The following is a 27051-nucleotide window of genomic DNA, read 5'->3' on the forward strand; positions in this document are numbered from 1 at the left end:
CCATGCAGTATGCTTCTTAACTTATTTCTAGTCTCTAAGAAATACAGATTTTATTAATGGCTTTTCTAAAGAGATTCACATTTTGAGCACTTCATTTCCAACTATAAGATACTGATGATTCAGTCAACATCATAAAACCTGAACAGCCTGCTAATCAGGGATGTAACCTCTTGCCTTGACTGGATTTTCATTTAGAACGAATTTCCATTTAAACAAGGGCTGTTTGTAAAACATGCATGACCCACATATGAGCTGTCAGTTGTAGTGGCAGCAATTGTGCGAATACGGTTTTTGTCACTACGACCTTTGACCTAGTGACCTGAAAATCAATAGGGGTCATCGGCCAGTCATGATCAATGTACCTATGAAGTTTCATGATGCTAGGCCTAATTCTTCTTGAGTTATCATCTGGTCACCATTTTACTGTTTTGAGTCACTGTGACCTTGACCTTTGACCTAGTGACCTGAAAAACAATAGGGGTCATCTGCCAGTCATATCAATGTACCTATGAAGTTTCATGATCCTAGGCGTAAGCATTCTTGAGTTATCATCCGGAAACCATTTTACTGTTTCGAGTCACTGTGACCTTGACCTTTGACCTAGTGACCTAAAAAACAATAGGGGTCATCTGCCAGTCATGATCAATGTACCTATGAAGTTTCATGATCCTAGGCGTAAGCATTCTTGAGTTATCATCCGGAAACCATTTTACTATTTCAAGTCACTGTGACCTTGACCTAGTGAACTAAAAATCAATAGGGGTCATCTGCCAGTCATGATCAATGTACCTATGAAGTTTCATGATCCTTGGCCTAAGCGTTCTTGAGTTATCATCCGGAAACCATCTGGTGGATGGACCGACGGACCTATATGTGCAAAACAATTTACCCCCTCTTCTTCGAAGGGGGGCTTAACAAAATTGAATGAGAGCACAAAGTGTTGTCCCTCGGTTACCAGTACAGACTGCACAGGGCAATTTGTGAATATACTTTATAATATGCACATGCATTCAGCCTGTTTTTTCCCCATAGCACGGCTCATATATTATAAACCGTCCCGGAGAGTTTGTAAACCATCCTGGACAGTTTACAAACCGTCCGGGACGGTTTAGGAAAGTTTTGGACCGTTCGTGCGCATAAACCATCCGGGACGGTTTAGACTGTCCGATACGGTATTATTGCTGGACAGTAGTATTTTTTTTCAAAAAGATAATACTGTTTCAAGTTACAATTGACAAAAATACCGCAAGCAAAGCCAAATTGAACATGTTCTGAATTAGTTAAAGAAATCCTGTTGTTTTTTTAAATATTTGATTTTTTTAACTTTGTGACAAAAATATAACGGACATAACAGAAATTAAATTTCATTATTCTTTTTTGTGTAATTGTTTTTTCATTCTAGCAATGACAAGAAAGCAATTCATGATTTTTGTTCTATACTTGTTGTTTGCACTTTTAATTGCTTTGAAATTATTTGATCTTTTAAATAGTATATCAACAAAGTGTTGCAATCCTTAATTATGTCAGATTCTGATTTGTTGATTGACTCCTCTTCAAAACCTATGCCGTACTATAATTTACGCCAGGAAACCGTCCCGGACGGTTTCCTAAACTGTATCAGATGGTTTGTTATCCACAAAATTAATCGCCCGGTACGGTTTACAGACGCACGCGCGGTTCAAAAGTATGTAACTGTCCGATACAGTTTAGTAAACCGTCCCGGACGGTTTAGAATAGTTCGTACACCATACATATGTAATTAATTATGTATCATTACCAAGTGTGTATTAGTATATGATCCATGTTCACCAATCATTATACCGTGTCAGATTCAGTGACATTAATTAATAGCATATCATGATCAATAGTTAATACAAAGCAGTTGTATCTCATTAACAGTTCTTGATATGATACATTACACTTGCAATTAAACACAGTATGGATTGTTATAAATAAGTATGGAATGGACATGGGTAGTTATTGGGTAGTCATGTGAGGTTATTTTGTTTTTGGAATAGTCAACCGTAGCAGCTTGTCAAATACTACCAGTATTATTTGAACTTAAACAACAATTTGACTGAGCATCAATCAGATCATTGCACACACAACAAGGGCTGTTTGTAAAACATGCATGCCCCCCTATATGGGCTATAAGTTGTAGTAGCAGCCATTGTGTGAATACGTTTTTTGTCACTGTGAACGGTGGTGGTGGTGGTGGTGGTGTAGTAGTAGTAGTAGTAGTAGTAGTAATAGTAGTAGTAGTAGTAGTAGTAGTAGTAGTAGTAGTAGTAGTAGTAGTAGTAGTAGTAGAAGTAGTAGTAGTAGTAGTAGTAGAAGTAGTAGAAGTAGTAGTAGTAGTAGTAGTAGTAGTAGTAGTAGTAGTAGTAGTAGTAGTAGTAGTAAAAATAGTAGTAGTAGTGGCAGTAGTAGTAGAAGTAGTAATAGTAAACATGGTAGAATAAGTGGTGGTGGTGGTGGTGGCGGCGGCGGCGGCGGCGGCGGCGGCGGCGGTGGTGGTGGTGGAGGAGGAGGAGGAGGAGGAGTAGTAATAGTAGTAGTAGTAGTAGTAGTAGTAGTAGTAGTAGTAGTAGAAGTAGTAGTAGTAGTAGTAGTAGTAGTAGTAGTAGAAGTAGTAGTAGTAGTAGTAGTAATGCTGTAAAATGAGATTTTGAATGAATTAAAGGGAGGCAAATCTGTAATAAAAAGAACATGCATAAACCATAGTTGTTTCCCTTGTTTGAACCATGCTAAATCCTTATAATGCCTATTTCCAGTAACTGTGACCTTCACCTGTGACCTTTGACCTAGTGACCTCAAAATCAATAGGGGTCATCTGCGAGTCATGATCAAGTTTCATGATCCTAGCCCCAAGCGTTCTTGAGTTATCATCCGGAAACCACCTGGTGGACGGACCGACCGACCGACCTACCGACCGACATGAGCAAAGCAATATACCCCCTATTCTTTGAAGGGGGGCATAATAAACAACTTACCCTCTAATGTTTCTTCTTCCGACTTTTAAAAATAAAATATTTTTAATAACTGAGAATTATTACCGAAACTAATAATAAGCCATGGCACTGGAACTTGGGAATGTGTTGCATATTATGCAACTGAATGCACTCACAAGGCATGAAATGTCTTTTTGTATTAAAAAAATAAAACATTTAACTTAAGATTGTCTTCATAAGAGCTCACTGCTTTACAGTCTACAGGCTGAGGCTTCCCAAATACTAAGACATAATTTTTTTGCAACAAAGCAATTATGGTGTTCATTGTACTATTAACAGTCATGTAATCCAGAATTTCCGATTCTTGTTGTGACTCTAGAATACATGATGTAAACTAGTCTTGGTAGCTTTTTACATTTCATTTTCCTGATCTCTGATTTTGAAAGTTGTCACAATCTTCAAATACTTTTGAAAGGGACTTTAGGTGTGTTGCTATTTCATATTGTCCTTAAGGAAATTTTATTGCAAATTCTGTAAAATGTTTAATAGTCTATGATCAGGACAATTTTTGACAATCCAACAAAATACATCAGTAAAAATTCTGAAAATTTGTCAAAAATATACTGCCCAAATTGTCACTTACAAAGTATCAGGTATCAATGGGAAATCATAATTATGTTCTAGAAAAATTCAAGAAGTTTGCACATTCTGGGACCTATTCAGAAATGGTACTTTTTTATTGGGCAAATCAAAATAATAATTGTACATTTAATATCATACAATTTATTTCAAAGTATTCTTAGTAACTTAGATGTATCATTTAATTTTTATAAACAACACAATCATGAAAGATTGTCATAACATATGGTCAGTTGAGCTTAAAATGGTACAATATATCCGCCATATAACTTGGAAAAAGAACCGTTAAATATGATCGAGAAATATTTAAGTCTACTTTGAAAGAATGCACTGTCAGAGTCTCATTCTAAGGAAGTTATTTAAAATGAAACCGATCAAGTTGCAATAATACAACTCCCAGCTATTGACCTTCCGTTCGCTGGGAGTTGCAACTGATTACACGTTTATTCATGTAAAGATGCCGCCCAGAATCCAGGCCGGGCTTTAATCGGAAATATTAGCAATATAAACTATTTTCTGGCATAAATACATGTTAACACAAATAGATCGTAAATATATCCAAAATGCCCAAATTAAAACAACTTTCTTGATATGTTATGCTAATATTGATATTAATCCAAAGTTTCAAACACGTCAAGAGTTCATTTAAATGTGTATGTTTTTGCAATTGACAAAGCCGAGTATTCTAACCAATTTCCGAATACGAAAACACACTATAGACTATCACCGGAATCCTTGGCAGGATAGACCTAGTGTTTAATTAAGCAATCCTTATATACCGATCATCTCCGGAACATCCGTTATATAGATCGAATTGTTAATTCAAAACTTCGGCTTTTGGTTTGATAACGGTTTTTATATAAAGTTTTTGTTTCGAGTATTTCTACACAAATCACTTGCACATTGATGTCGGTGATAACAGCTATTGTGTTTGTAACCACGTTTTGAAAAAGGTTGATTGAACTCGATTTCGTAGACATACCAGATAAAAAAAAAATTACATTAAAAAATCAGTTAACAAGAAGAACTCTGAGCTGTACGTATGTACTTATGTACAGAGAATTCAAGAAGAACTAGAAACCGATCATTGCAAGCAAAGCAACAAAACGTTTGAACATGAATTAAATACAAAACACATTATTGAACATGTACAATTAAACAATAACGCACCAAAGCAACAAACGAAAAGCAGCTGTCACTTCCATATAAGGAAATGAATCATTCTTGTTGCATGAGGAAAATGCTTGCATCTGATGTTTGCCATATTTAAAAGAAATAGACAAAACCCGGAGATTCGTTTTGCAGAATACACTTACGTTGGCATTGCCTGTGACAGAGGAATAATAAAACCGTATCGAACTGTCTCCCATTTTGTAAGAAAGAAGAAATATTACAACACTGACAAGTATCTTCCACACTCGAAAACTGGTGACGATTGAAAGCTTCCGGGTATGTAAATTTGGATAAGACGTCACCAGTTTCTGTGTAGGCTTGCTTGTTGCTGTGGAAGTAAACAAACGCTACCGGTGAATACACGCATTTTTTCGGTGAACAATTTGATGTATGGACATTTTTGGCTGCTGTAGTTTTGAGGTATATTTGGTGTTCTTCATTAATGTGTATGAAAATAAGACTTTTAAAATATATTTAGGTTCGTATATGTCAATGGAACTGAATATGGTTTGCATTAGATAAAGCATAATTAAAACGAAAAAGTGGGTGGGGAAAGTATTTCACCGTTAAATTAAAACAGTTACAAGTTTTTTGGCTATAGAACGTGTTAAATGACCAACAGCTGATAAACTTTGAAATGTTCTTGCAACAAGTTGATCATGTCTTTATCACTATAGTCTTTGAAACCAATGTTTTTAGTGAAAACTGTCAGTTTGGAACCTGTTTACAAACAAGTTGATCTGGGTTAAAATTATATCAGGGATTGTTCACCCTGTAAACATCTTGCCCGCAGTATTAATTGCCTCAATAATTTAAATCTGAACTCTATCTTGTTTGCTTGAATAATTATTCACAGTTTTCATGCATATACAAAATTAACATTAATTGACACTTTTTAACTGGTAAGCCTGCAAGTAATCAGAGATAAGTTATTACTCATATTTGCTTTAATGAAAATAAAAAATTGAAATTGCTTTAATGGTTATTAATTTCTAATTATTGCTCTTAATTAAAATATAGATTGAATATTTGGTAAAATATGCACATGTGTGAAAGCAACACAAACTGCTGTTAATTCACATTAGTTTAATTGAGTATAGAAGAAAAATCACGTTAATTTTTGGGACCTTAACTTTTATATAATCAAACATATTCTTGTATCTGTAAACATCTATTATCACTTTACACATTGTATACTACAGGATGAATACACCAAGGGAAAACAGACCCAATACCTATTAAATATGCAGGTCCTATAAACCCATGATCATGTACACTTGCCTATGCAGAAATAAGACATTCCAATAGTCAACAGTATAAATAACATGTATTGAAAGGTAAGCAAAGTTACGACACTGTTGTACTTTGTTTTGGTTACCATACTTATTATTTCACTCTTTATATGAATAGTTAAAGATAATTCAAGTTTTCTTATGCCCCTGGTAGGGTGGCATATAGCAGTTGAACTGTCCGTCAGTATGTCAGTCTGTCCGTCCGTCCGAAAAAAACTTTAACGTTGGCCATAACTTTTGCAATATTGAAGATAGCAACTTGATATTTGGCATGCATGTGTATCTCATGAAGCTGCACATTTTGAGTGGTGGAAGTTTAAGGTCAAGGTCATCCTTCAAAGTCAAAGGTAAAAAAAATTAAATATTTCAAAGCGGGCAATAGGGGGCATTGTGTTTCTGACGCACACATCTCTTGTTTCTTTTTTTTTTAAATGATAACTTGGACTGAAAATTTAAAACAATACACCAGCAAGTTTAATACAGGCATTTACTTTTCTGGAGCCATATTTATTAACTCTTTGGCTGTTGCTTGGTTCTTCCCTTGTCACACTGGGCTGACGTTCTTACCATGACAAAGAATTCAATGTTAAATATTAACCAACTGTGTACCTTTTTCTGTGCTTTTATCATTGATTATGTAATTATATATTTATTTTGCCTCTAGGAAGAGACATAATTTTTGTATTTATTAACTTAAGAAATTTTGGTTGAATTTACTATTTTTGCTTAACTACATACAAATATTCAACAATTATGTGATTTACATGTCTTTTCGATTTATTTTATTATGATATTATTTTCATAAACAAATTTTTTTATTACTATTCCTACCGATTAGGTTTGTAACAAAAGACAACACCAGGGACCATAATATTACTTATAAGCAAGTCAAAGTGTCCACAACTAAAACATGCCTAACAAGTGGACCTGGCTTCATCTTGTGAGAACTAATGTTTAAACTGACTCAATAAACTTTTAATTGCCACACATCCTTATATCTATTGAATTCATATCTCTGGTGATTTAAGTAATATGTTATATTTATTAATCTACAGTTAAAAGAAAGGATTACTTTAACAGTGTTTAAGTGAAGAGCACATCCTGAATCAGATACTCATACAATTGACTGGGGACTCAATTTGGAATTATTTTATATTCATTTTTGGGGATTTATTGATTTATGAATGAAGAGAAAAATTGACCCATTGCTTGAAACATGTTAAAGAAACACTGCTTAAAGGAAATAGTCTGATGTTAAGCTGCATTAGTTGGAAAATAAAATGAACATACACTGCATGACTTATTTAATGATATAACTTGTACATTTGACAAGTAACACATCACATTATTATTATTTAGAGATGCTATGATCACACCAGTCCTTATATTGTTTAACTTGTGTCCCAATATAAACTTTGATGCTCGCATCACTTGCGTTATTGTTTTACAATTGTACTGCAGCATTGCTACTGTTACAATCTGTTTATTGGAAATGTTCCCAGTGTTGTGCTATCAAGATCTATTGATTTTTATATGGAATGTGATAGTACTGATAGCAACAGGGGCAAACTTACTTAAGAAAGCTAATTATTGTGATGTAGGACAAAGTGTGTCTTATAAAGTGATTGGAGGAATTTCCTTAAACCAGATGTTGCAATCAGTGAAGATTAGAACAGACACAGTTTAAACTTGAGTGTTTGGAAAGTACTTCTGTACATTTTGAAGGAAAATGTGCAGCAGATTAGTCTCAGCTATATGTTATGAGAGAAAACATATGTCAAATGATTTATAGGTTTGTTCATGTTGGATGGAAAACAGTGCTTAAAAAACAGATGTTGAGTCTGTAATGAAATTTAATACCTTCTAATTACATCATTCTTTATTATAAAAAATTTTTTATGATGGAAGCAACATTTATTGCAGAACTCTAAATTATTTCTCTTGAGTCTATAACTAGATCTAGTCTTTAAAATCATAAGTCTAAGGATAGATTGGTGAATAGGGGCCCAGAGCATGACTGTGTCAAACTCCAAAGAGATTTGATAAAACAAGCAGTACAGATATATTAAAAGTGAGATAATCAATGTTACAGATGTTAACAACAGTGAGATGTTTCCCTGTTCCAGTACCCGAGTAGCATGCAGGCTGCGTAACATTACTAAAGAGAGGATTGTACATAACCAGTCAAGCTGACCTCGGGCCACAATGGGTGAGCGAGGGACAAGTCCGTACCACGAGTCATATGTCGATCGCAGTGACGACCAATACAGTGATGACTTTGATGATGAAACATCTGATGTCGGCACTAAGAGATACAAGACACGATCCCCACTTAATCGAACAGGTGTGTGAAACATTACTGGACAGTCATTGATGTTTTTTTTTAACTCTTTACGAGTAACAACCCATTAGGAAGACGTCAGACATTTCCAATTAAAATGACCTAGGTCCAGTATAAGGATAAAAACGTGTGGTCCTTATGTCTTTGAAATGTGTAACTATTTGTTTTGGTACAAAATTAAAACTAAACTGTGTAACCTGTAAGATATATTGAACGACTTTATTGTCTATACTTGTTGCCAACTAGTCAAGCGCGCTAAAGATAGAATAAAGTGTTTTTTATTGGTCATTATGATTACATGACATAAACTTGCTTTAAAAAAAAACCTTACACTGATAAGAGGGAACCATGTACCGGGTAAGGCAAGCAGCTGACTTGAAGACTGAAATATTTTCTTAGGTCTCTGAAATGATGTGGACACTGTCGGAAATAATAATCAAAATAAGACATTGTGTTTATGTTAATTTTGTAGATATATGATAGACACGCTGAATGAAAGGATTTATGCCTTAGTATGAGAACATGTAGGCTGAAATATAGATGACAATGATAATTTAATAATATTTCTGGTGTTATACAATTTACCTGATTACATTTGAAAGTACGATATTGATTTCATTGTCAAGATAGAAATAGCATGTCTTCGCCATGTAATATCACCCAATACCAGTCATATCTGAGAAAATTCCTTAATGAAGTTGTGGTTTCGAAAAAACAGGCTTAATGCATGTGCCTAAAGTCTGCACAGGCTTATCCGGGACAACACTTTCAGCTAAATCTGCATTGTTGTTTAGAAATATTTCTTTAAAACAGTTCATGAAAGCGGAAAGCGATTTCCCTAATTAGCAGGCTTGGACTGCAGTGGCTAATCTTGGATGACACTTAACTCATATGCATTAAGCCCAGTTTTTCCAGAGCAAGGCAATATTCATGGAAAGCAATCTGAGTATCATCTCATCTCAATTGGAGCCAGCTTGCTAAGACTGCTCGACTTCTAAACATTTCACAGGTTTTATCCCTGGCCCAGCCACTTTACATATGTGGGCATTGATTCGGAAATTATCCCTACACGCAACTTTTCCCTTACTGCTCATGTAATACTGGCAAAAAATATCCGAAGGTAATTTATTTTGAGGTCTTTTTAAGACATTTGTTGTGATCATTTCTCATACATAGAATCTTTACACCTTGCTTAGGATCAGGACATACACGTCCTAGGCGTCCAAAAGACTCGAGAGGTTCAGATAGCAAACTGCTGGACAGTAAGTGAAATGACAACAGTTTGCTGCATGCGCCTTCAATACTATGTTTCAGTATAAGCCCTAGTGATGCTATCTTGCCAAATTATTTGCATGCTAGTTCATAGTTATTGGTTTAAGATAATTGCTTGCCTCCTTGTAACTATTGTTCCCTTTTTATGCCCCCTTCTTCGAAGAAGAGGGGGTATATTGTTTTTGGCCTGTCTGTCTGTCATTCTGTTACAAAACTTTAACCTTGGTTAAAGTTTTGCAATAACAAGGTTAAAGTTTTGCAATAACTTTTGCATTATCGAAGATAGCAACTTGATATTTGGCATGCATGTGTATCTCATGGAGCTGCACATTTTGAGTGGTGAAAGGTCAAGGTCATCCTTCAAGGTCAAAGATCAAATATATGGCTTCAAAGCAACGCAGTAGGGGGCATAGAAACACATCTCTTGCTGTTATTGTTCCAATATAAAAGTTAATGGTTGCTCCCATGTTATTATTTTATGAATATAAGCATAGGTGCTTGCTTATTGTTATTATTGTTCCTAGAATAAATTTAGTGCATGCCCACTTGTATATTGAATCTAAGATAGGAATATTGGTGCACGCCCACATATGTTATAATTGTTCAAAGATCGATGAGTTAGTGGAGTCTACATTGTTATTATTGTTCCAAAATCAGACTAAGTGCATGATCCTGCGTATTACTTTTCCTAGATCATAAAATGTCAGCTACATGCTTGCTTCCTAGTTATTATTGTAAGCGTGACTATTTACTGAATATTCGGAAGTATACTTCTCACCCAAATGTTGGCATCTGTGCCAGCACAATATTTTGGTAAATATAGTTTCTCCTATAGGTATTCTATTGAAACTTCACCCATATGTTCAGGGTCTTTTATTTAGGTCACTTGCCATTAATTTCCATAACTTTGAAATGCAATTAAGGAGAATTATGCCACTTTGTGTGCAACTACTCCATACATGTACCTCTATATTTTCTAAAGATATTGATATAAAACATTGCCTATTTTCATGATCTTTATGAACATCCTCTAAACATTACAGGGGCCTTTCCGCGTTTGGGTAAATTGACAAAATTGAAAAAAGTTGTTTCAGAATCGCAAATTTTCGTGTTAGTTAGGATATTTACGAGGAAACAGTAATACTGAACATTTACAATGCTCTAAAATAGCCATTATATGCATCTTTTGACGATTTAAAAACCCGAAAATTATAAAGCATTGCAACGCAAAACAAATAAATAATTTGGAGAGTTCTGTTGTTGTCGTTATATTTTGTGAAACAACAAGGATTAGTTATATTAAATTCAAGTATAAAATACACCTGTCATTGTATCTGGAAGGATGGTCGAGTGGTCTAAGTGGGAGACTTTTAACTGCAGGACTCCAGGGTCAGTGGTTCAAGCCCTGCTGAGGTTTACCTTTTTTTTCGTTTTTATGCTCCCGGATCGAATGATCAGGGGTATATTGTTTTTGGCCTGTCTGTCTGTCATTCTGTCTGTCTGTCATTCTGTCACAAAACTTTAACCTAGGTTAAAGTTTTAGGTTAAAGTTTTGCAATATTGAATAACTTTTGCAATATTGAAGATAGCAACTTGATATTTGGCATGCATGTGTATCTCATGGAGCTGCACATTTTAAGTGGTGAAAGGTCAAGGTCATCTTTCAAGGTCAAAGATAAAAAAAATGCAAAAAGCGGCGCATTAGGGGGCATTGTGTTTCTGACAAACACATCTCTTGTTTAATTTTATTCTTGATTTTTTACTGGAGCTTTTAATATCCAATATTAACATTTATGAATAAAAAGCATTTAATGACAAACTTCAAAACATGCCAAAATCTGTGAAAAGGCCCCTTTACAGGTCAAGATCCATGTTCCAGTCCATTGATTTTTGAGCAAGTTACAAGCCTTGAATTTTTCTTTTAAATAACAATTTTCTTCTTTTTTCCCAAAATGCTTTCAAACACTGACCCTTTTTTAGATGTGTAAGTCTACTTACATGACTTACAGATTATTAAGTTTGAGTTTAGCTCCAACCTTTGATTTTTGAAGAAGTTATGAAGTTAACTTTTTTCTAAATTAACACTTTAAAAAAAATGGATGTCATTAATTTTGGCTGTACCAATAACAATTTATAACATTTTCATTGTTAAGTACACAAAAAAACACCTCTATTCGAAACTTCCTATCTTTTCTACTACTATTCCATTTTTAATGGATTTTGATATACAATGTAACAAGACACAAATGTCAGCCTTCATAAAACATGTCGCATTTAAAACATGTCTCCTTACCGCATAATTCAAGGTCACACAAAGATGTCAAAAGTCAAATGACCATGAACATTCCTGTCTTTGTTATAACTTTGCCATTTATTGATTGATTTGAAAATATCTTGGCCCAAACCACCATAAGACGACTTGTCACATGTATAAATTGTCTCCTACCTAAAATGTCAAGGTCGCACTTCGAGGTCAAAGGTAAAATTGTACCATAAAATGGCATGTTTTTTTTCACATAAGTTGAATTTTAAGACAATATTGGAATGCAGGAGCATGTGTGCCCAATGCACAAGTCTTGTTTGTCAATGGCTTGACATAATAATCTCAATATGTTTTACTTCACAATAAACTATATAATGTTCTGTCGACACCAGTTTGATCAGTGCTTCATGTTTAAATTTTGTTTTTTAGTTTATAACAGACATAAAAAGAAACAAGTAATGGAAATGTTTGATAACTAACAGTGATTATAAATTGGAGTTACAATGGTAAGATAGATCCTCTAAAGTTACAAAATATTTATTTGAGCAGAAGCAGAAATGCCTGACTTTAAGAGTGGGGGTCGACCCTTAGCACCCTTGGGAGGCAACACATACAGGAAAGCAAGAGGGGGAATGTCCCTCGCCTCCGGGTATCTAACCCCAACATCCAGGAAAACTGTTCTAGAAAAGTCTGACACCCTTGACAATATCACACCTCCGGATTCACCCTCTCCCCAAAAGTCTTACGTGTCTCTGAAAACAGAATATGCCTCAAATAAAAAGGCCACCATGCAAACACCATCAGTATATGAAAGTCCCAGCACCCATGCGTCACAAAGTCCGTCCAAGAAGGTTTTTCGTAAGTCTTGGAGTTTCAAAGAGTGTGGCACATTGTTTACCCCTACCGCTCCCCTCACGGCTCTGATACCCCCCCCCCCCCCTTCCCCTCCTCTGTTTGATCATGCTTTTGTTGACTCTTTTTCACAACCCTGTCGTTGTCTGATGTCAGTGAACGGTTAACTTACAATTGTACACTTGGTTGTGTGACAAATTCTGTTTTGTTTTTCACAATTCTTTAAAACTATTAAAATATTGAACTGTATGAAGACATTTTTTAGTTTTGATTAGTTTTTATTGTCTAAGATATATGTCAATTAGAATGGAAAGTAATTTATAGTTGCACTAGAAGAGATTGTAGTAATTAAGTAGATATTTATATGAATAGTGTTTTTATAATTCTATACTTAACTTTTAAAATCTTATGTCATAGTAGAAAATTTTATTTGAAATATTACTTTACACTAAAAACATCAGTTTGCTGTAAATTTGCACATTTAAAGTTATTACTGTACCTAAAAAGACCTGCATGGCAATATCTTGTTATGCTCTGATTCTTAGCATTGATTTTCCAGAATTAAAGAAAATAAATATTTGGCTTGCTTTACATTATTTTCGAATATCTTTCTGACTGGAAACTATGATTTTTGACTGTAGTGTTTGCTATCTATGATTATATAGCATGTATGTTTTGTATACATTTTTTTTATTAAAGCTAGTAAGTAGTAATCTGTTTTTACTATCTCAGTTCTTCAGATTAAAACTGTGATAAACTGATGGGGGTAAACATTTACTATACGTTAACTATAAATGTATACCTGTGCATTTGACCCTACTATTGTCTTTGTGATTGTGGTCTTGTACAAACAGAAAACCTGGATTAGTATCAAATATCTGTATCATATAGCGTTTAATTGCCACCAAGTGTGCTGTAAGGTCCATGAATGTACAGAGTGCAGCTTTTAAACTGATATTTGACTTATAAAATGCCATGGATTGTGAAAAGAAAATATGCATTAGTTTGTAACCGATTTAATTTCGTTTTTAAACTCAAACATCAATACTGTTTTAAATTTGTTAAAGACATGGATTAGTTGAATGGATTAATATAAAGTAAACATCTTTGAGGCTTCCCTGATTTGAAGTGCAATGTTTATAAAAGTGGTAAAAGGGTGGAACTGAGCATGCTTAATTCATGTTTTGAAATTTTTATCAGTTACATATTTGGAAAATCAATTTCGGCTAACAGTTTGATTTCATAATGTGAAATACAGTCTATACAGGATGACCACATTGATTTACCTAAACTCTTGCATTTGACAGTTGGTGTTTGAATATTTATGGATTTGGAAAGTTCTGACATTTTAATATATAGGCTACAGAGTTAAACAAATTTTGTATTTAAATATATGAGCATTATTTATATAGAGGATATTATATGTGTGGGTTTGTTTGAGTTATAAGACATTTTGTTCTGCAAACATTTAACATTAATAATGTTGTATTGTGATTAACTGTTATGCAAGTGCCTTAGTGCAAAATTATATGTGACAGCTGGATTATATTTTTCTATGCAAATTAACCTTTGTGATTCTTAGTGGAATGTAGCCTTGTATTGTGGCAAGGATAAATTGAATGGAGTGATGGATTCCCAGAAAAGTGGTACGTGGAGATCCCAGTTATTGTATCATCATATGTCTACATACTAATTAGCTTATAAACACAAATATTTACATAGGTCTTACCAGTACATTACTTATGGTTTGAATAGTTATCATTTTGATTATGGATTTTCAGAGAGAAGTCTTCGAAATGCTTCAGTCATATACGGTATCAAAACATGCTTTCAGTGTTTTGGTGTATTGTTAAAGTAATTTATATTACAATTAGTATCTCAGGAGTCATTTCATGGAAAAATAGGTCTTATGGCGGCCTTAACTCAGGATCTATGCTGTTCAATGTAAAGCCACTCAAGGTTTAGTGGTCTCATGAGCAGACAGGGTATCTTCTGACTTGACTGCATGGATACGCAGGCTGGTCTGGAGCTATGCTGACTGCATATGGCATAAGATCCATTTTATATGATGTGGGTCATACAAGTCTTATCAACATTACTTGCATGCATCTTGTGCTCTTCTGCCATTTTTTTAGCAACTCAGGGAAATTTGTGATGCTTATTGTCCCCTACTGGTTTCACCGTAGGGGTCTTCTGGTTTGCGCTCTGTGTGTCTGTCTGTCTGTCAGTCCGTCAAACGTTTCTTGATCATTCGATAACTTTAAAAGTTCTTCATATTTTTTCATGAAACTTGAGACATGGATAGATGGCAATATGGACATTATGCACGTCATTTCATTTTGTTCCTACGTCAAAAATTATGGTTGCTATGGCAACAAATAAAAGAATAAAATAAAAATTCTGACAATGGTGGAGCCGGTAGGGGACATATATTGCTGTGTAATAGTCTTGTTAATACATAACTTTCTGGATGAAACCTGTATTATTTGACTGCATGAGTTTTTTTGTTACGGTGTATTAAGGTAAAATTTCACAAGTAGGGCTTAATCATGATTACTTTAAAATCTTGTCTTTATAACGGCGGGTTATTTTTTTAAATAAAAAATATTTTGTCCATATTGGCTTGCTTTTTGTTTCATGAACACACCATTACACTGAAATGCAAATTACATGTAGCTTCATGAAGTGATTAAGATTAAATTGAGCATCATTTTGGGAAACCGGTATTAACCCTTTCAGTGCTGGAACCGAAATTTGAAGGCCTTTACAAACAGTTTGGATCCAGATGAGACGCCACAGAATGTGGCGTCTCATCAGGATCCAAACTGTTTGCTATTCTGATAGTGTTCTTTGAAAAAAATCGAAGAAAATGCTAATTTTAGAAATTCAGCAGAAGACATTTTAGAAGACGACAAATTTCCCAGCATGCAATGGTTAATGCATATGTGTAAAGTATTGTTCCAGATAAGCCAGTGCAGTCTGCTATAGGTAATTTCAGACAACGCTTACCGCTTATATGGATTTTGTGTTATAAAGGAAGACGCTTGTAAACAAAATTCCAGTCCAGGCAGAAAGTGTTGTCCCAAATTAGCCTGTGAAGACTGCATTTAGCATGGTTTTCCCAATATTTACTGGTTTATTCATTGAAAAACTTAAACACTTGAAATTTTTAGCTTCAGAATGATGATTTTAATTATATTGTTTGCTTAATATCCACCTTGTTTTACTTACTTTACCTATTTGATTTTTGTATACCATTCACTGTGTGGTTTAATAGACCTGTTTGTATGAGTCAATCACATTCTAATGCTTTTTTCACAGCTCTTAATATTTTGTCACATTCTGTTATGATATACTTAATAATTGTATTAACTACATTTTTTTAAAAGTTCTTTACAGTTCTTTACATTATAAAGAAAATGTTGGTTGGTTATGTACAAAGGTGTGTAGACTTGAGCTGCAGAATTTGAGTACACCAATTGGTAAACAAAGTTTTCTTGCAGATAACAGTTCTGTTTAAAACATGGCTTTTGAAAATGTTAATCACACAAAAGGAAATTTTTGCAAAACTAACTTCAGACATACTATCGCATTACAGTATAGTGTGTTCCTTGTTCACATGAAAGTGTAAAATGCTAATTTATTAATGCATTATAATTAGTCTAATAACAATTTTTACATCAAATGTTGTTGTTCCAGATCGGTCGCACAGGGGTCGTGGTGGAAAGGGGCGTGGCAGGTTCAATCACCTGGGAAGAACTAGTCAAGAGTCGCACAATGTGGACAATATCGCCAAACGTGTTCTTTCTGCGCGTCGCCTCAAAATCAACGAAATACAAAATCAAAATCAGGAACTTCAGTTGCAAATCAAGGACTTGAAAGAGGAAAATAAATTACTCAAGAAAACACAGAACCGTGCTGATAAAGCATTACAAAAATTTGAGGACCGTGAAAGTGAACTTCCGCAGTTGATACAAAGACAGAATAATGAGGTGCGGAGTTTGCGGGATCAAATACGGAAATGGCGCGAAAAGTATGAGAAAACTGATCGTTATTTGAGGGACGCCGAAGATGAACTAGAAAAATTGAAAATTAAGTTAAAAAAGCTTAAAAGTTTAGCAGATGAAAAGGAGTTACCAGAGCGTAGTGACTTAAATAAGAAGTTAAATAATGCTGAACTTGACATGGAAGCAAAGGATGTGAAAATAAAGGTATCTATTTTTTAAAGTTCTTGATTGTTAAATGATTATATTTACATTTTCTGAAGCAAATTTGGATTCACAGGTTGCTACTCAGGTTTGAGCTCATCAGGCAGAAGGTTTGAATTGTTTTCCTACAAAAGACTTTAGTCCCAGGGACATCACTTTCCACCTTTTAATGTATTTTTCATTTAATTTAAGTTGTGTTAATCCATTTAAAGTGGAAAGTGTCGTCTCTGATTAGCCTGTGCAGACTGCACAGGCTAGTCTGGGACAACAATTTGCACACATGCATCTTTAATTTTACAGGAGTTGGAGCGGTACATACAGAATCTTGAGAAAAATCACCGCCATGAGCTGGGTATAGAACGAGCGAGACAGAAGGATGTGACCAAACAGTTGACTGAACTCAGGGAACAGCATGACAAGCTCAACATTACGGTCCAGGTATGGAGGGATAGTAAGCCAAGTTAACCATTAACCATTCAGATTGGCACGCTTTTGTAGTCCCGTAGAAAATCAAATTAAATTGAACACTTTTTTTACTTGATTCAAGTTCATTTGAAACCCTAAGATACTGATGAGTTACTCACAGTTTGTTCTGGTGAGTTATCTGACATTATTCGTAATTGGACAACAGATAAAAGGCCCTTTGGCACTTTCAGCCAACTTGTGAAAAAAGCAAAAAATAGCTGAGTGTATGGTCGTGCATACATAAGTGCATGAGTTAGCCTGTCTGAGTGTGTCGGGACTGTAACTTCATCATGCAATTTAAAATAACATTCAGCAAAAGTTCAATATGAGGAGATAATGTGTCATGTGTAATAACTCTACCTTATTTGTCAAAGTCACAGTTTGAGGTCAAAGGTCATATACGGTATGAAGATAAAAATGCTTGTCCGGACGCATACTTTATCATTCATTTATTTATGCAATTTAAAAAAAATGCTTCTACAAATGTTCATGTGGAGAAGGCTTTATATCAAGATCACACTTAGATGTGAAAGTTTAAATGGGAATAGTGGAGCTTGTTTAATTATTACAAGCATTCTTGACAATGTGCTTGAGACAATACCAACAGGTTTATAGTGTCCACAAGCCAGTTCTGTTTAGATATTGTTATCTCTTCCCCCCCCCAAAAAAAAAAAAACAACAACAACAACAGAACTAACAAAACAACCTTAGGATTTGGCTGTAACTGCCTTAAAAGCTTATAAATACATTAGCTAATAAATATATATAGGGAATGTAACATGACTGTTATGTTATGTTCCCATTGATTGTATGGCACAAGTTGATGGTGTTTTTCACAAGTTCGAAGGGCAAGTGCAATGCACACAATCAACGAGTGTGATACAAACAATCGGAACACCACGACCCTTAAATATGCTATTTATGATGTACACTTTTTTGGGATACAGAGTATTGGAACACCTCAATCATTAAATATGCTATATATGATATACCCTCTTCCAATGAAAAACAATGTTTTAAGTTACCATAGCATTAAAGGAACGATTTGTACATATGGAGCATAAATATAACATTATATTGAACTGCGTAATATTTAATGCTATCACAACATCATTATGATGTGAACATGAATGACGCCATTCAAAGACTTTAACATATATTTTAATATCTATCAGCTTATATACGTTTGGTATCTCTAACACATGATCAGCTTATATACGTTTGGTATCTCTAACACATGAAAACAAATCTGGGTAATCCCCTTTAACAAAATGTATTTAAATGGCTTGAATAAATAATACAATACCAAAACTGGTTATTGTTTATTGGGGCATAAGTTTAAAAATACAATCCTATAATTAAACAAGAGATGTGTTCATCAGAAACACAATGCCCCCTATTGCGCCGCTTTGAAATAATTTTGTTTTTTTGTTTTTTTACCTTTGACCTTGAAGGATGACCTTGACCTTGAACTTCCACCACTCAAAATGTGCAGCTTCATGAGATACACATGCATGCCAAATATCAAGTTTCTATCTTCCATGATGCAAAAGTAATGGCCAACGTTAAAGTGTTTTTTTTTGGACGGACGGACAGACAGACTGACATACACACTGACATACTGACTGACGGACAGTTCAACTGCTATATGCCATCCTACCGGGGGCATAAAAATGAGCTGTGCTCAGAGAAAACGGGGTTTAATGCATGTGCGTTATGTTTTGCAGTCTGCACAGGCTTATCAGGAAACATACTGTTTATTTTTATTCCCCCGGTAGGGTGGCATATAGCAGTTGAACTGTCCGTCAGTCAGTCCGTTCGTCCGTCTGAAAAAAAAACTTTAACGTTGGCCATAACTTTTTCACTATTAAAGATAGCAACTTGATATTTGGCATGCATGTGTATCTCATGAAGCTGCACATTTTGAGTGGTGGAAGTTTACTTTAAAGCAGTGCAATAGGGGGCATTGTGTTTCTGACAAACACATCTCTTGTTATGAAAGTTTTTGTATAAAGGAAGTCCTTTTTAAACAAAAATCCACTTAAGTCAGTAATTGTCAACCCTGACTGCATAGGCTTATCTAGAACGACACTTTACTCGCATGAATTAAACGGTTTTCCAGTTAAATTTTCCCCAGAACTCAGGTTAATTAATCAGAAAAAGCAAAACTGGTTAATATTGTTTACAATCCATTGTCATCACAGGAAAAAGAGAAGGAAATTCAGATGAAGAACATCTATGTCCAGCGGGCGCAGCAGAAGCCCCCTCACAGATTGCCAAACTCCTACAACGGCACACCCCAAGGCACTCCCCCTCCACGCCGGCGCCGGCAGTCTCTGTCGGAGGCTGACAAGATGACCCCTCGAGATAGGGCAAAAATGATGGAGGAGAAACGACGGGACGAGTTGAAAAAACAGAGGGAACTGAAAATGGTGAGATTGACATGCATTGAGCCTTTTAACGACCAGTTTAGCTTACTTCCTGTCACTTGGAGACATCTATAATTTTGATATAAAAAGAAATCTGTTTTTATCAAATAAAAAAATAGTTTCAGCCCAAGTACATTTTATATTACTTTCTTTTATGATGCTTATAGTGCAATATGTTATCCTTATGTTATCCTACAATCAACCTTGCCTTTTCCACCCTACTGCAGACTAAGAAAAAACCAGGAGAATTTCTGTATGAAGAGGAGGAGGTAGTGTATATATCCAAGATGTTCTGATCGCTTTGTAGGAAATATTGAAGTTTACTTATGTGACATACATGTATATTGTGGAGATAATGACAATACTTTTGTTATTTATTTTTTCTTAATTTGATTCATAAAAGCTAAAATTAATACCGTAGGCTCAAATGGAAAATATCTGAACATTAACTTACATGGCTCAGTGTCAGATTAATGCCAAACTATGGCTATTTCTTATATTCTTACTGATTATGAGCTGAATAATTTTGTCAACTATTTGGTAAATGTATACAACAGTTTTCTTTTTACCTTCTGCAATTATTTTCAAATTATGTTTATTACAAATGTATGGTCCATTCAAATACACATGGAAGTGTTGGATAAAAAACAAAAATACCGTAGAGTTGAACTTCATTATTTTCTTTACATAAAATTGTTTCTCACATAAGCATGCCTTACTGACCATGTTTCAAGTTTGACTTGTAGAATGTTGTCCAAAAGTGTTCACTATAATCTTTGTGCTTTCTCCTCTCTTGCGAAGACATTAATTAATATGAGGCTAGCTCTGGGATAACAGGGTTTAAGTGTGCACAGGCTAATCAGGGACGCCATGCCCTTTCCATTAGACTGGAATTTTACAAAATACTTCTTTAACTCTTTCAGTGCTGGAACCGAATTTTGAAGGCCTTTGAAAACAGTTTGGATCCAGATGAGACGCCACAGAATGTGGCGTCTCATCAGGATCCAAGCTGTTTACTATTCTGATAGTATTCTTTGAAAAAAAATCAAACAAATGCTAATTTTAGAAATTCAGCAGACGACATTTTTGCAGACAACAAATTTCCCAGCATGCAAAGGGTTAAACAAAGAATCCATAAAAGCAGAAAGTTTTGTCCCTCTGCAAAGGCTTATATGGGACAGGCTAATATGGGACAAGACTTTACGCACATGCATTAAGCCCGGCTTTTACAGAGCGAGCCTTGAATTATTTGTCATAGTTGTATTTTCAGCCTTCAACAAACATACTTATTTCAAGCTTCTACACAGCTGTTCATTACTGATGCCACTTTATTTTGAAGATGCATTAATGCACAAATTGATGGTTTTGGTTAGTTTTTGTACATTTGTTAAAGAATTAAATTCTCCTTTATGCACCACATTGCTGTATTTTTTAATAAGGCAAAAAATGTTGAAAAAATCAAAACGAAACAAAAAGAGGTGGTGCCAGTGGTTAATGGTGGTGTTTAAATGAACTGATGTAGATTTTATCCTATCATGATTTATTCTTCTATTCAAGTTAACACCAAATTAAACTTAGAACCTGCTACTTTGCTGTTATGTGCATACATTTTAATATATGAGCCACCCTCTTGTTAAGCCAGGCTTAATGCATGTGCGTAAAGTTTCATTCCAGAGTAGACTGTGCAGTCTGCACAAGCTAATAAGGGACAACGCTTTCGGCATTTATGGAATTTGTTTGTTTAAAGAAAGTATTTTCTAAATGAAAATCCAGTCCAGGTGGAAAGTGTCGTCTCAGATCAGCCTGTTTGGACTGCACAGGCTCATCTTGGAAAACACTTTACTGACTATGCATTTACCCTTTGCATGCTGGGAAATTTGTCGTCTGCTAAAATGTTGTCTGCTGAATTTCTAAAATTAGCATTTTCTTCGATTTTTTTCAAAGAATATTATCAGAATAGCAAACAGTTTGGATCCTGATGAGAAGCCACGTTCTGTGGTGTCTCATCTGGATCCAAACTGTTTGCAAAGGCCTTCAAAATTCGGTTCCTTTACTGACGATGCATTAAGCCCCTTTTTCCCAGAGCCAGGCTCATATATATTTGTTCGATAAATTTTGATAGAACAAGAACAGCCATTTAAATGTTGTTCAGTTGAATTGATTTCAAACCAGTATTTTCTGTCAAAATTGTTGTATCCTTACTTGGAATGTCTTTGTTGTATTGTTTGTTAATACGTTAAGTATTGTTATTTGTATTAAATTCAAATTTAAGTTTTTCAATTCAACACAGAGGTTATTATTTCCTCTTATTAATTGCAACAAAGTTATTTAGACACATTTTTAGCTCATCTGAGCACATTATGCTCATGCAGGGCTTTCAAGATACTGCAATGTCCATCGTCCATTAGTGCGTGCATATTCACCATGCACCTCGAGAATTAAGTCTTAAAATAAGGAATATTAAACAAAAAAGTTATGTACTGACACTACTTGAGAGTCATGTTTAGCATAGCCTTTAACACTTACAATTTTATACTATTGATGTAATTCTTAATTAGAAACAATTTGTTAATTAAAACTAAAATCATTTTTAGCCGTATGCATGCAAATTCTGAAGAATTTTTATTGAGTCTAAGATTATTCTTGATTCTTAAATTAAGAATGTGTTGGTGAATAGGACCTATTGGTCTTTTGGGTGGATTGGACATGAATGTACCAACTTTGAACATTTCATGTTGTATGCAAAATGTTGTTATTTTTGAAAACTAAACAAAAATATTATTCCAGTTTGAATCAATGTGTGCATGTATGTTTAAATTTTTAAATAGTAATGTGCAAGTTTTGCATGCTCTATATTGTTCATGGAAATATTAAAATGTTATTAATGTGCATAACATTATTTTAAAGTAACTATACAAGCCACAAGTAACACGCTTATTTTGTTGAAATATTCACGTAGTACATTTGACAATTTCAGCAACACGATAAAATCAAGAGGGAGAAGGAGCTACGCAGAATGCAGGAGGATGACGAGAAAAAGGAGGAAGAGAGGAGGGAAAGAGAAGAAAAGGAACAACGTGAAATGGAGGAACGGGAACGAAGGATGAACGAGGAGGCACAACGGGATGCAGAGGAGCGGAGGTCAAGGGAAGAAAGAGAAAGGATGAAACGGGAAGCGCAAGAAAGAGAACAGCGTGAGAAGGAAAGACGGGAAAGGGAGGAAAGGGAAGAACGGGAAAGGGAGAAGAAGTTGAAGAGGGAACAGGAGGAACGGGAAAGGCGGGAACGGGAAAGATTGGAGCAGGAGAGACGCGCAGCTGAGGAACGGAGGAAATTTGAGGACGACGTTACGGTGCAGGCAGAAAGGAAGAAGAAGGATGAGATACTGGCAAAGTTGAGGGAGATTGACGAGGGAGGTGCTGGTAGAAAGAAGGACAAGGAAAGTGCAAATGATCCCTTCTTTGTGACTCAGGTGAAAGAGGACAGTACGGACTCAATGGCAAGTAAAAAGAGCTACACTTTCACAAAGCCCATCGAGAATCTGCATAAAGGGAAGCCTGCTCGTAAGGATCCACCATCGTCAAACACTAGTTTTACTGTTGGTCCAGGGAGGAAGACCAGAAACGATGTGGGCTCAATAGAAACTGGTGGCTATAATCCGACTTTTGGCTCAAAACACGGGGGTGGTGGTCCTACTTCCACTGCGGCCACAAAAACTTTCTCCTTGTTTGATGATGAGGACTCAAAATCAAGGTCCACTGTGCCTCCAAAACCAGCAAATAAATCAAAACTCATGGAAGACTTGTTTGGCTCAAGTGACAATAATGCTCCAAAACACAATGATTTATTTTCCTCATCTAAACCTGTTCCAAAGCGAACACGGGAAACACGGGGCGGTTTTCCTTGGGATGAAGATGGACCATCCACCAAGAACCAGTCTGAGGGTTTTAAAGCTAAACGGGAAAATTCAGCAACACTCTTTGGTGGAGGCAGTGCGCTAGTAAATGACGAAGATTTTCAAAAGTCATCAATTCGTAATAACGCAACACTTCCTCGAAGGCCGAAACAGGCAACGGCAACCTTAAGTTCAAAGCCTACAGTTAATGCAGTTGACCATTTTGATGATGAAATAGAAGAAGTTATTTTATGAGCAGTTTAAAACAACATTGAAATTTTTCAGCAAATTTTATAACAATTGAATACGTTATCACACAGGTGTTATTTTGTACGGATAATTAAAAATGATATATGTTTTAAATAATCTGTGATATTTTATTTATTGTGTTTTTGTCTTTTATATGTTGTGATAAGATTTCTATTTGTAGCAAAATGTGATAATGTCAAGCGTATCAATGTTTTAGTTAAGTGCTTTTATTTATTTTCATGAACTTATAATTTATGTTGAACTAGGCAAAGCATGTTAGTACAGGTAATTGTGAGCCCAACAGCTGCATTTTATTGGTTTAATACATGTGTTTACCAGCACTTATTAAACAAGTATATAATTGCAACATGATCATAGAAAAACGAATTGAATAATTTGGAAACATTGCTAATGTAATTATTTTCAACATGTGTCATTCCCTTTTGTGTGCTATTTGACATTGTTTGCCATATTGCACTGTATATATAATACACCACCAGGTACACGTAATTAGAGAACTCTGCACAAAAATAATAAATGGCTTTTTCACATAAAATTATGTGTATTTGTGTACATTTTTTAATGGTTTTCACAAGTATAAAACATTCAAGGTTGTTTTTTTTAAATGAAATATTGATCTTCTAAACATCTTTATAAAGTTACTCTCTGAAAGTTTTTGTAGAATGTTTTATTTCACATATAATTTTTAAGTGAACTCAGATTTCAAATATTGTTCAGAAAGGATTGAATAATAAGAACTTTCTAACATATTTGTATGACGAGCATGGAATTCCGACATATTTTACCGAGTCTACCTTGTGAGCTCAAAAGGTCAGTTTCTTTAATGCTTTTTTTACCCCAAATTGTATGGTTTAAAGCTTACAATGTGCATTTATTCATTAAAATTATAAATGTGTTCTGTAACAAATCATTGAAGATCATGAAAACTTTTTTTGAGTTTTTTGTGTGTTTCAAATCAGTTGTAGTATATTGTTAAAGTGGTTAAATTTATGAATTTTTTCCAAAAACAAAAAAAGTTTTCAGTGGAATCATTTTCGCTCAAGGTCATTAAATTAATAGTTTAAAATATGTGGACTTTCTGTGGACTGTGGTTATTAGATGTAGCTGCCTAACATTGATGTAAGAAATTCTTAGGTTTAATGCTCTTCTTGAATTGTCAACATGTAATTTTTCTCTGTTTTTAGATAATTAAATATTATGTGATTCTAACAATATAATATTTCTGCGAATAATAGATCATATAAAGTATACATAAATCTTCATTGACTTTGTTATTGAACTTTACCACAAACTCTGTAAATAATCATTATGTATACATTATTCATGATAAATTTCTTTTATATCAGTAATGTAATGTTGTATTCACTTAAGATATATGAAATCATTGTATTTACATTTTCAACAGACAAGTATTTTAGTATATGAACATTTAATGGATATCATTCTTACGAAAGTTCTTTTATTTTGAACATATTTAAATCTCCCCTTTTGCTTTCATAGTTTTATTTTACTGATAAATACATTAATTCAAATGATTATTCATGATGCATATAACAAGCTTTGCCAAATGATGACTTCATATGGTTGTGAAATACAGGTCTTATACATGTAACAACAGTATGCAAATGATATTTTAACTTTTTAATTTTACCTGTCAGATTTTACATGTTGAAATTGTTACTATGAGCATCTAGATCAAACATTCATAGTCAATCTTTTCTTTGTATTATTTGGAAAAGAATTTCAGTGAAATGTCATGCAAAAATGGGTTGTATGTCATTTGCCTTGTCAGCTGATATTATCAGGTAACCTTGGGTAACTTTATAGCAGACATTTTCCTATGATGCAGCTCATATAATTGCTTCAAGGGCAGATTTCCATTACAGAAGTTATTGGATTTTTTTTCACACAAGTACGAATGTTCAGCTGTTTTCATCTCCTTTTTCCATCTTTGTTTTAGATATCATAGAAACTGAAGAGAAAAAAAATAGTTAGAAATGATATCTCAGAATAAATCTGAAAAATATTGCACTCATGTTGTTGTCTGATCTTTTGAGGCTTGATAAATGCATGTATTGAATATTTGACCATGACATATCGTGATTAGGCGGAGGTCTGATCGAGGACAGAAATGAAGGGACCATGATGATATAATGATGCTGGAAGTGATTAAAGGCCTAATGATATATTATGTTTATCATGGTTTTGTTGATGGTGATCTGGCAGTGTATGTGCTGATAATTATATTATTTGTGAGGCATGAACAATGCATTTAAGTTTTAATTTGGAGGTAATGTAAATTTAAACATTCACCATGTTCCCATAAGTGCAATTAAGCCGTTTAAACGGACAATGCTGTGAAAAAGGCTTTATGAAAGCATAATATAGCAATCTTACCTCATACATATTTTAATAATCAACATAATATATATAGTAATTACAGTTTGAAAAAAGTCTTTTTTATAAAGACAATTTTCATTGAAATTGATATTGATATTTTACCTTAAGGTTCATGGGGGGGGGGGGGGGGGATAAAATTCATTAAAACTTCGCTTTGGATTTTCTTCAATGTGGTACAATATGGTCAAACTATATATCATTTTAAAGCTTAAGACGGATAGAAAAAACATAAACACATTTTTGACATTCAATATTTGTGTGCTTTATTCATATTTTGGTTTAAAACCAATACATTTTTACACTAATTTACAAAATTTCAATCTAAAGTTAGGAAGGATATGCACTACCTTAAGTTGAATAAATACAAAGCTATATACATATACAAGGTCAAGTTAGCAACATTTCACAGAAAATTATTGTCATAAAACAACAAATAAGTTTTTATTCAACTGCCTTTTTGGATAAATTTCCTAAACAAAGTTCTAAAAATAACTAAAACGTACCGTAATTATTCTATGTTTTCGGACACTTAAAAATAATTTTTTTTTTTCGTGTCCGAAAACTTAGATACGAAATATATTCACAAAATACAGGTGTCCGA

General features: G+C 34.4%; 1 protein-coding gene across 5 annotated transcripts; it reads left to right on the plus strand.

Moving 5' to 3' along the window:
* Window positions 1–5064: 5064 nt before the first annotated feature.
* On the plus strand, window positions 5065–26074 carry LOC127848947 (golgin subfamily A member 6-like protein 6). 5 transcript variants are annotated; one of them, XM_052381689.1, is made up of 8 exons: window positions 5065–5183; window positions 8182–8399; window positions 9593–9658; window positions 16483–16994; window positions 17292–17429; window positions 19661–19888; window positions 20113–20154; window positions 22863–26074. In XM_052381689.1, exons 2-8 carry the CDS (start codon window positions 8261–8263, stop codon window positions 24033–24035), a joined length of 2298 nt encoding a protein of 765 aa, XP_052237649.1. In that variant the 5' UTR covers window positions 5065–5183; window positions 8182–8260; the 3' UTR covers window positions 24036–26074. The 5 variants fall into 5 exon arrangements, with proteins under 5 accessions (XP_052237649.1, XP_052237657.1, XP_052237635.1 ...); XM_052381697.1 differs by lacking the exon at window positions 9593–9658; XM_052381675.1 differs by lacking the exons at window positions 5065–5183; window positions 8182–8399; window positions 9593–9658 and adding an exon at window positions 12474–12789.
* Window positions 26075–27051: the final 977 nt, after the last annotated feature.

This window comes from Dreissena polymorpha, chromosome 1, assembly GCF_020536995.1.
Source record: "Dreissena polymorpha isolate Duluth1 chromosome 1, UMN_Dpol_1.0, whole genome shotgun sequence".
Lineage (NCBI taxonomy): Eukaryota > Metazoa > Mollusca > Bivalvia > Myida > Dreissenidae > Dreissena > Dreissena polymorpha.